General features: G+C 40.5%; 1 protein-coding gene across 1 annotated transcript in view; it reads left to right on the top strand.

Moving 5' to 3' along the window:
* Window positions 1-5,767: 5,767 nt before the first annotated feature.
* The window catches only part of NECAB1 (N-terminal EF-hand calcium binding protein 1), a gene marked incomplete at its 3' end in the record, with an annotated part of 117,157 nt that continues 105,626 nt past the window's right edge, over window positions 5,768-17,298 (top strand). Inside the window, exons 1-2 of the mRNA XM_008071577.1 lie at window positions 5,768-6,056; window positions 14,112-14,136. Coding sequence (XP_008069768.1) covers window positions 5,958-6,056; window positions 14,112-14,136 — 124 coding nt within the window. The remainder of the gene's footprint in view (window positions 6,057-14,111; window positions 14,137-17,298) is intronic.

The raw sequence follows: 17,298 nt of genomic DNA, 5'->3' as shown, positions 1-17,298 counted from the left end.
GTGGACATCATGGGACTGGGTAATATCAGGGCATGGAAAAGAGGAAAAGAAAACAAGAACGGAAGTAAGAGAAGGGAAAAGGTGAACCAGGGATATAATTTAGAAAATGTAGAAGACGCCGGGTGCAGTGGCTCAAGCCTGTAATCCCAGTACTTTTGGAGGCCAAGGGGAGAGGACTGGCTGAGTCCAGAGGTTCGAGACCAGCCTGGGCAACTTGGTGCGACTTCATCTCTACACTAAACCAAAAAATTAGTGGGGAGTGGTGGCGCATGCCTGTAGTTCCAGCTACTTGGAAAGCTGAGGCAGAAGGATCGCCTAAGCCCAGCAGGTAGAGGCTGTAGTGGTCATGAGCATGCCACTGCACTCCAGCCTGGATGATGGAGTGAGACACCAACTCGAAAAAATAAAATAAAGCATAGAAGATTAGAGGAATTAGAGGATCCCATAGAAAAGATTAAGGAGAGGAGAAACATGATCAGAGAGCAAGGATAAGACTTTTAAGGAGGGAACAAACAACAGTGTCCAGGGTTATAGACAGTAATGTCTTGGTCATAGTGACCACCACAGCTCACTGGGTTCCTGTGTGTCAGATACCATACCGCGTATTCGATGTGAAATTTCTCTGGTCTTCACAACCTGGTTGCAAAGCAGTGGTGCTGGGAAGGAAAACAATGATTTTGTCAAGCACTTTCTCTGTACCTAGTGTTTGATAAGCCCTTTGCACACAACACCTCATCCTTCTTTTTACAAGTAAGAAATTTTGCCCATGAGACAGATAAAGACAGGGAACATTAACTGTAATAACATATAGGATTAAAGGAGGATACTGAGTAAGATTTTTTTTTTTTCTAGCCAGGCTAGGTGGCTCAGCCTGTAATCCTGCGCCTTGAGAGGCTGAGGTGAGTGGATTGCCTGAGCCCGCGGGTTCGAGACCCGCCTAAGCAACTTGGTGAGACCTCATCTCTACAATAAATCAAAAAATTAGCCAGGTGTGGTAGCGCGTACCTGTAGTTCCAGCTACTTGGAAGTCTGGGCGACAGAGTGAGACTCCAACTCAAAAAAAAAAAAAAAAAAGATTTTCTTTTTTCTTTTTCAAGATGGAAAAGCTTTAAGTTGAATAAGCCAGGGGATGGGAGTTTTATTTCATTCAGACAGTGGCATAACAAAACAAAACAAAATTTATCCTCAGGGCTAAACAGCTTGTAGGAAAATAACCATTATTAGTTCATAATTTTGACCCATGGCACTTACTACTTCTGAGTCCTAATTTTGCCATCTTCAATTACATAAATGGTCACACAGAACAGGCACTAATGGGGAGAAATTCCCTCTGCTGTCCTGCTTCAACTCTTACTGCAAAAAAAAACCTTTGGTGTTACCCTTGTCTCACTGCATTAAAATTATCTATTAAAATAATGTCTCCTTAAGTCACAAGGACTAGTCTTTTTCATCATTTCCTCAGAAATGCCTGTCAGTTGCAGGCACCCAACAGATGTCTGAAGAGAATTAAAGTTTTTAACAAATTTTTTTCCAATGACTTCACAAATGACCCTCTTTAATAAGAGAAATTTAGACTGAATCAGTCAGAATTCAAGCATCAAAAACTAACTCTGACTATGGTAAAACAGAAAAGAAGGTTTGGGAAGGATACCAGGTCTCTCAGGAAGTCAATTGGATGGCTGCAGATCAAGCCTGAGGACAAGGCTGTTAGCATCACAAAATGCCTTTATTGAATTGGTTAAGTCATCTTCAGGACTCTCCTGGTATCATAACCACTAGACACTAACCTGCTTGTGCCCACTGCCATTAATAAACTTCCCTGCGTGTCCCTTGAGCCAGATTTAAAGGTCCAGGTGAAGTGTCCCATTGACTGAGCCTAGATCTGTGCCTTACCTGCCAGGAAGAGGGAGAGGGACCACCTTGCTTTTCTGAAGAAGAGGTGGGTCCCTGCCGTCCATCAGGACCCACACCATGGGGACAGATGCCTAGGAGGAAGAAGGTTTGGCTGCCAGGCATCATAAATGTCCACTAGCCAGGCTGAATGAATTCTGACTCATTGCTCAAAAGAATAAACTTCCTTAGAATTTAAAATATAAATAAGATAGATTTCTGGCTGTCTCAGATGGTTTAGATAATAGTTCCCCCACAAGGCAGAGATGGATTGAAATACAATACATTCCCACACAGTTATCATCTCCTGAAATGCTAGAAATACCTTCGTGTCAAAGTCTTATCATAGGAAGCCTGAGAGCTGGAATCTAGAATTACATTTTTTTTTAGGCCCTTGCTACAAAGAAGTTGGTAAGGAGATGCATTTCCTCCCTCGAGTCTGCTGTCTCCTGTTTTCGACTGATACTATGCACAGCAGTGCAGCATCTGTGTTTCAGGAAAATGATGTGTGAAAACAGTGTTCAAAAAATGCATAGTGTCTAGATAAAAAGAAAACTAAAAATATGTTTGGTTACCATTTTGTAGAGCCTATTGAATTTGGCTGTGAATGGGAATCTAATTGCCATCCATTTCTACTAGAGCCTTCCATGAACATTACATTTCCATTAAAAAGAGAAGTCAGCTATAGCATTATGGTGTTCATGCAGGAATCATAAAAATAAATAATGACAAGTTGGTTGTTTAATAATTTATATTTCTTCTTGATAGACTGTTAGAGGAATAAGCAAAACTACAGCTACAGAAAATGTCATTCGTTGTTGGCAAAGGGAAAAGGAATGTTTTTACTGAAGTGTTACAAATAGCTCCCCGGTTTTGAATGATGACTACTGATTATTCTCCTCTTCTTCATTTATAATCAGAGAAAGTCGTCTTCATCACCTGTTCTTGTTACCATGGGATTGGTATACAAATATTATTACTTGCAGTGCTGAATCTGAGGGCTAAGGGACCCACACAGCTCAGGTTAGAGGGGCCAGACTTAAACTGCACTTTCTGCAGAAAAATCTGTTCGATCCTCCATCCAATGGCAGGAACAAACAATATGTTATTTTGGTAAATTCAGTAACTTGACGTCCACAGTGGGCACTCCTCCTCTTTCTCTTTCTGGTTTTTCTTCTACAGTGATTTGAATGATCATGATCCGTTTGATGGGTTGCCTCCCCCCCCCCAGGTTTTAATGATTTTGTATTTCTTTTGATGAACAGTTGTCAAGGGGAAGGGTCTATTCTAGCAGATCAGAAAAGGACATTTGCAGATAATAAGGTAAAAGCTCACAAAGATGCCAGACGAATATGTCCAAAACACAGTTACAATCAATATCTCCCCAATTAAGTCTAATGTCTCTAACTCCCTACCTAATTAAGCCCAGAGTTCTATCTTGGGTCTTCAAGCATCCTCATCCCACAGCCTCTGCCTGTCTTCTGCTTGTCTTCTATTTTTTTTTTCTGATATATTGTATGTACAGTATAAAGTTTAGTAGTTCTTAATCCTGGCTGCACATCAAAATCACCTAAAAAGCTTTAAGAAAAATTTATGCCCTGGGGCCACCACATGGTAATTGAATATGAATTTGAGGATGAAGTACAGGCATCAATTTGGGGTGTGTGTGTGTATGTGTGTGTGTGTATGTGTGTGTGAGTGCGCACGTGTGTGTGTGTGCATGTGTGTGTGTGTGTATTTGAGGGTGGTGTTAGGTCCTTATTTTGGTTATCTATTATTATAAATCCAACTACCCCAAGACTTATTTATGTAAAACAGTATACGTTGTATTATGCTCCCAAATTCTGTGGGCCAACAATTCTCACAGGGCATAGCACTGATAGTGTGTCTCTGTGCTATGATTTCTGGAGTTTTGGCTGGGACAACACATATTCTAGGAATGTCTGGTGGTGGAGTCATCTGGAGGCATCATTATTGACATTTCTGCTGCTTAGGCTGGGATCATGCAAAGGCTCTGTTCAGCTAGGCCTGCCAGCCAGGTGTCTACAGATATCTCTCCACACAGCTTGCGCTCCTCAAAGCATAGTGGCTCAAGGAAGTCAAGCTTCCTGTATGGAAGTTCAGGACTGCAGGGGCGAGTATTCCACTGCAAAAGGTAGAATTGCAAGACCTTTTATGCACTTTACCTTAGAAGGCACACAGTGTCACTTCTGCCTCCTTTTAGTCATTCAAACAATTACAATATTTCATATTCAAGAGGAGAGACCCTACCTTTCTTTGGGAAGGGTGTCAATGACTTTGTGGCCACATTCTTAAGTTGCCACACACTCCAGGTGGCTCTAAAGTCCAGAGTTGACAACTAGATTCATGTTTTGCAAGCATTGATCTACAGAGCAAGGGGTGGTATTTAGATGAAGTGAAGGAGACACTCGCGGTGCCACATTTAAGAAGACAGCGCAGGGCGGGGCCTTAGAGTAAGTACCTCCTTACATTTTGTGCCCAGTGTGCCTCACTGGCCTCACCCTGGTCCTGACCCTGCTACAGAGAAACTGGAGTGAGGAGACTTGGATTCTTGGGCTAGAGATAATCCTTTGATACTTGAATTCAGTAAGGATAGGATCTGGAGATTTTCCCAGGAATCCCCAGCAGGCTACTTTCAGCTACTATATGCCTTCCTAGTGACACGCCTTTGCTGTTCCCTCTGCCTGGAATATCTTCTCCTTCCATTTCTATCAACGATAGAGTACTATGGATTGTTAAGATCCATTTCAAATGCCACTTCTTTTATCAAGACTTTCTTGGTTTCCACAGCCAGATTAGAACCTGTCCCTCCTAAGAAGCCCATAGCACATTTTACATGCCTTGGCACTCACATTTTGACCTGCATTATGGTTGTTTGTGGCCCTGTCTTACCAAAAGAACGTGTGTTCTTTCCTCGGGAGGTCACAAAATGAAGATCTGGATCCTCTCCATCAGGTCTCACAGGACCTTTGAAAAAGGTTCTCCTTTCTTTGCCTAATCTTGCTCCCAGATAGCTCAACTTTGTAGCCCACATATACACATTTTGGATTCTCTCCTGATGAAATGTGTGGTCCACTTACCTATTTTTGTAGCCCTCACAGAAGCCCTCAAATATTGAATCATCGCCTTAGTTGAAATGCTTAAACATCTTTACTGTGACTGACTTTGGAAACTTCCTGCGTTAACATTACCTGACAATCCTTTCCTCGTGATGAACTTTCTTTGAAGCCTACTTTATACAGAATTCATCGCCTTTGTCAAGAGCACTGTCTTTGTCAAGAGCGCTACCACAGGTGAGCCTCACACCCCTTTGGGGGTCAGCACCATTACTGTGATCATTTTGCTAATGAGAAAATGGAGGCTTAACGATTTAGTAACTTGATAAACAGCAAGATAACATAACCAAGGTAAATTTGGAACTCAGGTCTGGCAGACCCCCAAACGGAATGGCTTTAGTGTAGGGATTCCTACCAAACCAGCCGCTCCTTTCTTGGGAGTACCCAGGAACCCACCCGCCTTTGGGAAGGTGGGGCAGACATGGGCTCCTTAGATCAAAGGCAAAGGAGGCAAAATCTCTTCGAATCCTTCTGGACTCATGGTAACCACCCTGGGGTGAGGCTGGGGGGTTCCCTTGCTTCTTGGCGGCTCAGGACAAACGCCCCTTCATCATCTGTCCTCTTTCTCTGTCGGGACGCCCTCCTCCGCCCCGAACATGGAACCGTCACGAACTGGGCAGGGGGCTCCCAGGTTTTCTCGGACCGTGGCCAATGGCCGTGCAGTGGGGCAGAGTCGCTAAATGCGGGGCTGAGGCGGAGGGAGAAGGAGGCGAGAGCTGGAATGAGTGGGCGCGCCGAGGCCGGAGGAAGGGAGGGGGACCCAGAGCGTGGAGGGAGGCGCGCGGAGGAGCGCACACCCACTTGGATCCCGTGCCCTGGCGGCGACGCGGAGAGGCGGCAGCCGCGGCCGCGCCTGAGTCTGAGCCGGTGCATCCAGCCCCGCTGCGCCCGCCCAGCCCGCCCAGCCCGCGGCCCGCCCGGCTCCTGAGGATGGAGGATTCCCGGGAGACGTCGCCCTGCTCCAACAACTCCTCGGAAGAGCTCAGCTCTGCCCTGCAGCTGTCCAAGGGCATGTCAATCTTCCTCGACGTAAGTACAGATGGCAGGAGCTGGCTCTGCGCTTCTGTAGCGTCTCTCCCGTTCCCCGGGAAGACGCGGCTCGGCTCAGGGGCTGACCAGCAGGTGCGCACGCGGGAGAGCCCCCTCCTTGCCCTCCAGAGAACCACCGAGGCAAATGCAAGAGAAGCGACTGCCACTTAACTTGTAAAAAAAAAAAAAAAAAAAAGGCAGCCCCAGACCTGCAGCTTGGGGCTTAGCAAGCCCTTAAGGAAATTACAAAAGTTAGGTTTCCCGACAATCTGGGCTCGATAGGGACAGGATTGTACATTCAACAGTCTCCATTTGGGTGATTAGGACATTTTAAAGAGATGTAAGGTGCTCTGGGTGGGGTGAGTGGGGGGATTCTCCCAACTCCGCTACAATGTGCAGTCTCCAGCCTCGCTGACGCTTTTAAAGCCTGCCAAGGCAGCAGTAGAGATTTTCCTGTCCCCGCCGTCCTCCCCCAACACCCTCGGAAAATAATTACTTTGAACACATTTGTTTTTGTTTTTACAACGATAGCCGAGATTTCTTTCATGACGATTCTCCTTTTTCTCTGCCACCTTTTATTATTTCCCTTTTTTCCTTCCCAGTTACTCTCTCTTGTGCCTCTCCAAGTTGTAATCACTATGATTATCTTCATCATTTCTAGCTTTTGACTGCTTTTCCTTTGGTCCTATCCTTTGTTTTCTCCCTTTCTCTGATTCGATGAGCATTCCTTCTTTTCCTTCTGTGCTATTTTTCTGCCCTCATGCTGTGGTTTCTATCTTTATAGCTGTTTTATTCTTATTTATTTCTCGATTCTGCTTTTCTCTCCTTCCTGCTGTTTCTGTTCTCTGTATTTTTCACCCTGTTGCCTGGCTATTTTCTCTGCCTTTGGGTTGCTCTCAGTTGCCTGCGGGCTCCCAGCTTTCCCAGCCCCTCACAGTTGTCATTTTCATGCCGACCCCGATATCGTGTCGGGCTCAGTGGGAACAATTCTGCCTGCTTCTAGCTTAGGCATGATAGGAAATGACAAAGGGCAGGGCTATATTTTCTGTCCTCCACCCTTCTCTGAGTTATCCTTTCTTATTAAAATCAAAGTGAGTGGGAGGTGGGTCAGAGGCCAGATACACTTATTTGTGGAAAGACGAAAATATGAGGATATCAAATTATTAGTATCATAATGGTGAGGCAGAGACAAAGGTAATGGGGAGAGGGGCAAGGAGCTTCCCCAAGTTTATTTTGAATGGATTAGCTAGATTTTTTTTCATTTAAGAGAGAAACTCTTATCAAGATTTAGGTTTCAACTGTGTGACCTGGCAGCCTTCTCCCATCACTGTATGGTTTCAATTGGGCATCCAGGCATCCTGGGCCTGCCATCTTCTTCCACCAAAACTCAAGTGTCTGTCTCCCATTCATCCCCTCAGTCAGATTGTTAAGTATTTTATTCTTCATGAGCATTTATCTCTGCTTGGCTTATCAATCAGATGATGTTATTGGTGCTGATATTTCAACTGGATGATACTATTTCATTCAAGTCCTGCTATCCAGGGACATAAAGCCCTTGTGTAGCTGAGTTGGGAGAAAAGAGAGGCACCACAACATACCTGATAAGGGAAATCCCAGGACCCTGAAAAATCATGTCAGTTTGGAAGCTGAAGACTAAACTGCCATGAAGTTGATTCAAAGAGGTCAGCAAGTAGGGGCCTCTGTTCATCCTGACCTGTTCTTCACTGTGTCACCCAGTGATATCAACTGCTTCTATGTGCTTTTTTTTTTTTTAACAAAGACTGGTGATAGTGTGGAGATGAATGAACTGAAACCCTATAAATGAAAAGTTATCCTCATGACACACACACCAACCTTGGGTCGAGTGTTCAACTGCAATTTTTTTAAAAAGAGGAAATTAAAATTTCATTTACTTTTATATGTGCATGATTATCTCCAAGTCTGTAAACAAACAGTACCAGGTCTCTATTCTGAAGGAACTTGTAGTCTGTGAATAAGCATTCTTGCCTTTTTATATTTCTAGGATTTGAAAGTAAAAATATAAAACTGGTTCCCAATGAGAGGTGTTGAAATGCTTGTTTGTCAGTAAAATGTGAGAGTCTATAAAAAAAGAACTGTTGTTGGATTTTGTCTCAAATAGAAAAGATTTTGTTTACACTTCTCTTTGAGTTAATTTGTGAAAAATCTAACATTCTGGTGAAATACGTGATATGAAAAGAGATTTGTTACTTAGGGATTTTTGAATTATTCATATCTGGATCATACTGCTTTTAACAAAATAAAATGCAAAATATGAATGCATTTTATTTTATTAGATTTAATATTTCCTAGTAGAACTGATAAAGACTACTTTTAGAATTCTGTTTATATTATAATAAATAGGTGATAGATTTTACCTATTCCAAACTGGAACAAAAATGAAAATGATTGGAAACTGTGACATCACACAGACTGATTTCCAAATTTGAGGGAAACTTTGATTTAAAGTGCTTTATATTCCAGTGCCATTGGAATAATCAATCCTTTAAGAAATGATGTAAACTGCTTTTGAGAATACTGTTGATGACATGATAGACATGTCCAGCTGGTGAGACACTAGAGATAGATGTTTTACAAGAAAATCAACTGTTGACTTTTACTTCTTTTTTTCTCTCTTAATCAGCAATAATAATGAGTATGGTCCTTACTTCTCAAAGTTCTTGTATGAAATAAGAAAGCATAGGCCAGACAACAGAAAAAAGGGAAAGTGCTATGTAAATTGAAGTATTATGGTTATGACAGTGTTCCACAATGAATGCATGAATAGTAACAGTAACAGTAACTAATTCCACAAACTAATATAAGGTCTATTTCTTTATAAATCTTCTATGATTTTCTTGCTAAAAGATGACAGACTTGCGTACCAGTTTATCATAAATACTCTTGAATACCTATGGAGGGCTGAGAAAACCTAGTGCTGGGGCCAAGGTGTGCCAGTGCACTGAGATTGGTGCATGCATTTGCACAGGGCATGCCTGCCACCCCCAGGAGCCGGACTGAACAGAGTCTAACATGCAGCAAGCAGTGGGCGTGAAGGAGAACAATTGCTTTTCCTTTTACCCCAGTGGACTATTATTTCCCAGGTTACTACATTACAGATAACAGAAAAGGAACTCTAGTTTATCATGCTAATCCATGTAGCATGTTCCCTCTTTTGAGTCATCACATGAATCAACTTCCCTATTATGCAAAAGGACAAAAACTCATCAACATATGCCTGAAAGCATGAGAAATCCCAAATGAAATTAGTTGCACCTCCAACCTCCTGAAGCCACTTTTCTCATCCAATAGTTTTCCTTTTGTTTTTACCTGGAAGGTAAATGACCCTTCCCCACTCTCCTGCTGATGTGGGAGTGAGGCTAGAAGGTTGGGAAGGAGAGAAATGACTTTGCTGTTTGTCTTCCCTTCTTTCCCCCATCTAAGCATACACACTTACCTATACCCTGAACACAAGGCACAGTGCCTAGATGGTCAGAGACTTGGTGAAAACAAGGAATAGTTTCTCTTTACAAGGGTACTTCATTCCAAAGCCCTATACATGCTTATTTGTATGAGGTGAGACAGATAAAGGACTGTTAAGGCAGAAAGAGTCTTCCAGACATGATGATTCTGTGACTGAACTCTACTACAGACACACACCTATTGTCTCATCAGTCACAGTTGTCTCATCATATACACAGTTGCTCATTTGAATGAGATTATCCAGTTGGGAGAATGGTAGTTAACTCCATCACTGTTTATCCCAATTGGCAAGGCAAATGTCACTCTTATAGTTACAGAAACCAGCAGAAATTTTCAAAACTTAGTTTTTCTATAATGATACATTAAACATTATTTTTTCCATACCTAGACCTACCTAGACAAAATTGGAAAGATGAAAATGTATGTGCTAGTTCCTTCCCTCCGTCCATCTTTCAGTGCCCGTTTCCCCACACATTATCTCAGGGTGACTAGTCTTGATAGTGAAACTACCTCCTGGATGTCTAGTCCCACCCACCCTAACTCACCCACTTAAACTTCCTTTCTGAGTAGTACTTCATGTTCCAGATGAGTCCTAACTCCCTGCCATGTTTCCCAGTTTTTCGGGACTCCATCATGTGACTGACTAGCTCATCTCATTGTCAAATTCTAACCAGCTAGATGATGAGGCACTTAGAAACTTTAGTTCAGTAAATAATGATTATGTCCTTTTTTATGCTTTCAAAATAGCATTTACATTTTAACCTTTTCTGTTAATAACTTAAAAGTGAAGAATGAGGATTTTCAGTCAAGGCCATCAAGAATGTCTTTCAAGATAAAGAAAGTAGCTAATTCAAGATAAAGGAATTTTATTTGATAATCCTTAAATTGTATCAAAGACATAATATTACCTGTATTTAAACTTTAAGACTGATCATAATACTTAAATTTATTTTTTACCTATCCAGTGATAGCAATAAGATTAGCTGACCCAGATTACTGTGATAATGTAACAGTGAACTCAATTTTCATCTGTAGTACATGTTTTATTAGTCTGTGGGTTCAGAGGCAAAATTTACAGCAGAGATAGCTCAGTTCATATTTAATTACAAAGAACTATCTTAATAACAAAAGCAGCTGTCTTAATTCATCTCTAATAGGCTAAATGCCACTTAGGATTACTCTTTATGAAATGAAATGATGAAAGTCTTGGGTCCACCTCTCTGGTGTGTGGTTATTTCTATTCTAGTTACTTCAAACCAGTGAGGACACAAGAGAACTTGAAATAGAGTCTAAGAATGAGTTGTAAGAAATAGGATGTGTTTTGTGTCTCCCTGACTTTCAGCTGGGGGTCCATGGTTTCAGAGGACAGAAAGAAGCTTGTTGTGATGGAGGGATGGATCCCCAAATTCCCACTAGTGATTATCTCTGTGAAGTAAAAAGAATCTGAGTTTCATTCTGCTCTAAGCATAGCTCTTACTACTGAAAGCAGTCCTTCTGCAGTAATTAAGTCAATTTACTAGAAAGGAGAACCATCTTCTTATGCACACAGGTCAGAGTGATACCTATCTGTTGATGGAAAAGCTTCATGGGTGAGAACTGTAGAAATAATACTAGTCTTATAATAAAACACATGGTAGTAATAATTAGATTCATCAATACCTCATTTCCATGAAGTCAACAGAATAAAAGGAGGATAACATTTCTATAGTAGAAAGCAGTAAAACAGACAACTTGGGAATAAAAACGATTGCTCATGTTTCAAGCTGGCCAGCAAGAAGTGATGATCTAAATATAAGAATAGCTCTGCTTATTTAACTATAACTGCAAGTTACTCAGAAAAAAAATCATCCTCAAGGTCCCCTTCCAAGTAATTTTAGTTTGTCTTTGCAGTATAGTATAGGCACATTTTCTTTGGTACTATATGCAACATAGAAAATTATTCAGATTTTTAAAAATGTTTTGAATATATTTAAAATACAATCTTGCTTTGTCTCCTAGACTGCAGTATAGTAGTACAATCATAGTTTGCTCTAGCCTCAACCACCTAGGCTCAAGTGATCTTCAGTCTTCTGAATAGCTGGGACTACAGGCGTGCACCATGATGACCTGCTAATTTTTCTTTTTAAATAGAGATAGAAGTCTTACTATAGGCCAGGTTGATCTTGAACTCAAGTGATTCTCTTGCCTCAGCATCCCAAAGTGCTGGGATTACAGGCATGTACCATCAAGACTGATCAGAGTTTTTTATACCAGCATACATATTATTTGGGGTTAATTTGATTGCAGATTACAGAAAAAATAACCCAAATAATCTTAAGATTTAAAAAAATAATCATTCAATGGCTCCTATAATGAAAAGCAGAGATCATCTCATCAGGATGACTTATACAGGGACTCAAAGAGTGCCTTCAGGATCCAATTTCTCTATGTCACTGAACACTACTTTCCTGGGTATTAGTTCCTTCCAGGTTATATATGGTATTAATTTCTTAGAATTTTCATAACAAACTACCACAAACAAGGTGGTTAAACAGCAGAATTGACTATCTCACAGTTCTGGAGGTGAGAAAGGTAAAATAGAGTTGTTAGTAGGGTGGTGTTCCTGTGGTACACTGCAGAGGGGAAGCATTAGGGCCTCTTTTCTTGCTTCTGGTGGTGACAGTTAGTCCTTTGACATCTTTGACTTTCAGCTGTGCCACTCCAATATCTACCTCTTTCATCATGTGACCTCTGTCCTCTGTCTCTGCATCTCTGAATTTCTCCCACCTTATAAAATCATCCATCAGTCATTGGACCTGGGGATCACCCCAATCTAGTCATAACTTACCTTAATTTGATTACAACAGCAAAGAACCTGTTTCCACATAAGGTCACATTCACAGATATTGAGGGTCAGAACTTGGACATATGCTTTTGGAGGACACAGTTAACCCCACAACATATCCAGTAACAAAAGAACTGATAGCAATGCCTTGCCTAGACCTTCCCAGGTTCAAAGGAAAGTGTGGTTCTCTTAACCACTCAAGCAAAACTATGACCTGTTGTTCACTGGCCCTAATGTACTCAGGCCTCAGCAGTCTCTGTGACTAGAGTGATATAACACCTGATTTCCCAACCCTGTGTGCTTTCTCCAACACTGAAGCACATGCGTCAAGAGTAGAGGAAAGATTGATTTTCTAGAAGAAAATTGGAAATAATTACTAAAGAGTAATAGATACCAGCTAGCCAAACTTTCTATTAAATCTTTAATCTGATTCCTGTCATTATGGATTAGTTTGTACTCTTTAGAATTTTATATAATTGTATTTTATACAATTAAATACATTTATATTACTTTATATGAATGTAATCCTACAGTAGGTTTGTGTGTGTGTGTGTTTAGGTTTTCTACTCATCTAATTATTTGGAGATCTATCCAAGTTGTATGTATGTATCAATAGCTTGTTCTTTATTATTGTTCAGTAGTATTCCATTGTATGGATGTACCACAGACAATTTTAAATAGGTCCAAGCTAATATAGTTAATATATTCAAATAAAGTAAGATATAGTATAGTATAGACATGTAGGCTCCTATTTATCCATGATTTATTGCTTTTCTTTTTTGTTTTGTTTATTCTTAGTTTTATTGAGTTTTTTTCCCCCTTCTCTTTTATTTTATTTTATTTTTGAGTCAGAGTTTTACTCTGTTGCCCAGGCTTGAGTCCTATAACACCACAGCCTCAATCTCCTGAACTCAAGTAACCTTTCCACCTCAGCCTTCTGAGTAGCTGGAACTACAGGCATGCACCACCATGCCCAGTTAACTTTTTTGATTTTTCATAAAGACAAGGTCTTACCATGTTGCCCATGCTGGTCTTGAACTCCTTGCCTCAAGCTGTCCTCCTGCCTTGGCCTCCCAAAGTGCTGGAATTTTACAGGCATGAACCACTGTACCTGCCCTGAAATATTAAAGTACACATATTTGGATTGTAAATTCAATGAGTTTTGACATGTGTAAATCTGTTACTACAGTCAAGATAATAACTATCTCTATCACCTGCAAAAGTTTTTTTCACACCCTCTTGTAATCCACTCTTTCCTGCCTCCCATTTCTGGGCAACCCTTAATCTGCTTCCTGTCATTATAGATTAGTTGGTAATCTTTAGAATTTTATATCATTGTAATTTCATATAATTACATACATTTATATAACTTTATATAAATGTAATCTGACAGTAGATTTTTTTTGTGTGCATGTATCTAGGTTTTCTACTCAGCCTAATTATTTGGAGATCTATCCAAGTTGTATGTATGTATCAATACCTTGTTCTTTATTATTGTTCAATTGTATTCCATTGCATGGATGTACCACAGCTTGTTTATACATTCATCTGTTGATGGAAATTTGGGTTATTTTCAAGCTTTGGCTATTATAAAGAAAAACCTCAATTGGGAAACCTTTACTTACAATTGGAATTTAATTTATTTAATAATAGATGAATATTTGTGAGTGTAATGTTCACTGCAATATTTATTTACAATGGTGATAATTTTATTTCTTTTTCTTTTCCAGATACTGAGGAGAGCAGACAAAAATGGTAAGACCAAAAATCTACAGTTTCTAGTTGGTTTTTGTTTTCTTTTAAAATGTATTACTATTATTATTTTGAGTTGGAGTCTCACTTCGTTGCCCTGGCTGGAGTGCAATGGCACCCTCACAGCCACCCCTGCATCAACCTGCTGGGCTCAGGCAATCCTTCTGCCTCAACCTTCCAAGTAGCCAGAACTAAAGGCGAGCGCCACCATGCCTGGCTAACTTTTTAAATTTAATGTAGAGATGAGGTCCAGGCTGGTCTCAAACCCACGGGCTTAGGCAATCCTCTCACCTCGACCTCTCAAAGTGCTGGGATTAAAGGGTTGAGCCACCACGCCCGGCCTCTATTTGTTACTGTCTTATATTTTAGACCACCTAAGGAAGAAGGGAAGAGCCCTAGAAACTGGCATTTGAAATACCAATTTCTTGTGCTAGTAATAGTTCTAGTTTCCAGATATCCAGAAGAAGTTGGCCGAGGGATCTACATTTGACATGAAGATAGAATTTATGCCTTTGAAGTGAGACCTGCCATACTTGGGTTCTGACTATTCTCTTTTATGCTTAAATAAAATACATTATGCTTTCTAAAAAGTATTCTTACAGCAATAACAGTTTCTATTCGTTGAGTGTCTACTGTGTGTCAGGCATTGGGTCACGTGCTTTGTGTGCATTGTTTCTTGAATTATTAAGATGCAAAGCTGGGACTGGAAACCAGGTCTGTTTGGCACCAAATTCTAGGCTTTCCACATCGCACTTCATCATGGCCTTCAGGAAACTACTGCACTCTAAGACAGTTGCCTGAAAACCTATATTACTAGCCTTATCTCTACCCCATAGTTCCTGGTCATCACTCTCCCATTGGAAATGATCATCTGAAGGGATGGAGAAATAGGAGATGGCAAATTAGTTGTAAAACATTGCACTGTCTACTTGATGATGCTTGCACGAAGTCCAGTTATAAGGTTTCATGAGCAGTAACGATAGATTCCTTCAATCCACTAGAAATTTTATCCCATAGAACACCAAATCATAGCTTTTTAAGTTTATTCTGTTACCATAGTTTAAGTACTATGGTAGAAGTGTATTCTTGACAAGAGGTTTTTGATAAATTTAGGGTACAAACTTTCCTTTTCCTTTCTTGAAATTCCATTTCTTATTTGTGGGGAGAGATTACAGTCAGAGACCAGATCTAACTGTCTAAAGACATATGTTGTAGTCTAGCTTATGCAGCCAGATCAAGAAAAGCTTCACTGACACTACACACCTTTCCATACAACAGAAAAAATATTTTTTAAGGAGGAATGAAATAGTGGTCCAAGTCCTAATAATGTTTACTTATACCTGATCTTCAAGATATTTTCTCAAATTATGCTTTGGTGATTGATATATTATAAATTCAAAGGTGTTTTTTTCCTCCTTCCCCACTTGAAGCTTTTGATTACTTTAAAAAAACAGACGTAATGATGACATTGTCTTGTCTTCTCATCTCATTTTTAGGCTTTTTGCCTGATATCTAGCCCCAGTAATGCCTAGAATATAATTGAAGAGTCACCTGCCTTGTATTTCACAGCTGTCTCCACCTCAGAAATGCCTTAGCTCCCTCTCCACCCAAGCTCCTAGTTCTCTTAGGCTGTACCTTCATTTCCTAAACCCCAAAGCCCTGATTTATGGACACCCTACCCTTGTGTCTATCATTCTTCTTTCCATCAAAATTAGCATAATCCACAATCATAACAAAAGGCACTGGACAAACCAATTCACATGATTTAATGGTTTGTGAGAACCTCACACATCATGCTACCTAGAGGACACTTGCACCAGCAGCCCCGTATTCCCTCACCTGCCCCTCTCCTTACTCCCTTTCCTAATGCTGAAAACTGATATGCTGTCAAACCACCTGTACCTCTGCTCTTATCTCTCATAGTCTTCCCTGTGCATCTTCCTCTGCAGCTGCTGAGGCACGCAGTCCCCTGATCATACCTCCATCTGCTGCACTGCTGTGATGTTGCCCTGCTTCAAACTCTGCCTGCTCTAACTTTCCACCCTTAACCTGAGAACGTTCATGCTTTGCTTCCATTCCTGCCCAAAAGGCATCTTATCTGGGAAGCCTTCCTCAGTTCCCTTGGCAGGACCCACCCTCTCTCTCTGTGCTCTCAACACTTTGACACATATTGATTGCTGCCCTTAAGGTGGAGATTGATTGCAGTTGTTGACTGGAGATTGTACTTCTCTAAGCCAAACGTGACTGTCTAGGGCAAGGAACTTGCCTTATTAGTAGACACTATGCTACGTTATGCTCTATTGAGTACTGGGTGCTAAGTAAATGTTTGATGAACTAAGAATAAAATGTAGTATATATACATTGGATTACTATTTACTCTTTAAAAAGAAAGAAATTCTGTCATTTGTGACAACATAGATGAAATTGGAGGACATTATGTTAAGTGAAATACACCAAAAATAGAAAGACAAGTATCATATGTTCTCACATATATGTGGAATCTGAAGCAATTGAACTCAAAGAAGCAGAGAGTAAAATGGTGGTTACAGAGGGTGAGGGGTGAAAAGAGTTGGGAGATGATAGTCAAAAGATGCAAAGGAGGAATAAGTTTGATTTTTAAAAAAATCAGTTGCACAGCATGGTGGATATAGCTAATTATTGAGTTAGGTGCATTTCAGTATCACTGAGAGTAAATTTCTAATGTTCTCATCATGAAGACATTGTTACTTTGAGGCTATGGTAATTAGCTTAATTTAATCTTTCCACATTGTATTCAGAAATCATAATACCACTTTGCACTCCATAAAAATATTCTACTATAATTTGTCAATGTATAATAAAAATTAAAAGTAGAAAAAGGATTGAGGATGTTCTACTCCATTATTCATCTCCCTTCTCTCCATCCACTGTTTCCCCTGCCTTTCATTGCACCTTAATCTTCTCCTTCAGTCTCAGTGCAAAGCTGGGGGTTTGGGTTTAAATCACAGGTATGCCTCCTAGTAATCTTATAAAGAGCATAGATAATGACATCTACATATGTCGTGAGGCTGCTATGAATAATAAATGAGATGCTACATGCCAAGTCTCCAGGAAAGTGCCTGGCATGTAGTCAGAGCTTCATGCTTGCTCATTTTGTTGCTGTTATTATGATTAATATTTATTACT

Source organism: Carlito syrichta, unplaced genomic scaffold (assembly GCF_000164805.1).
Source record: "Carlito syrichta isolate Samal-C Ts95f unplaced genomic scaffold, Tarsius_syrichta-2.0.1 Scaffold314390, whole genome shotgun sequence".
In the NCBI taxonomy this organism is placed as follows: Eukaryota; Metazoa; Chordata; class Mammalia; order Primates; family Tarsiidae; genus Carlito; species Carlito syrichta.
Note: the sequence above shows the minus strand (reverse complement) of the source record. Positions and strands in the feature narration are given on the sequence as shown.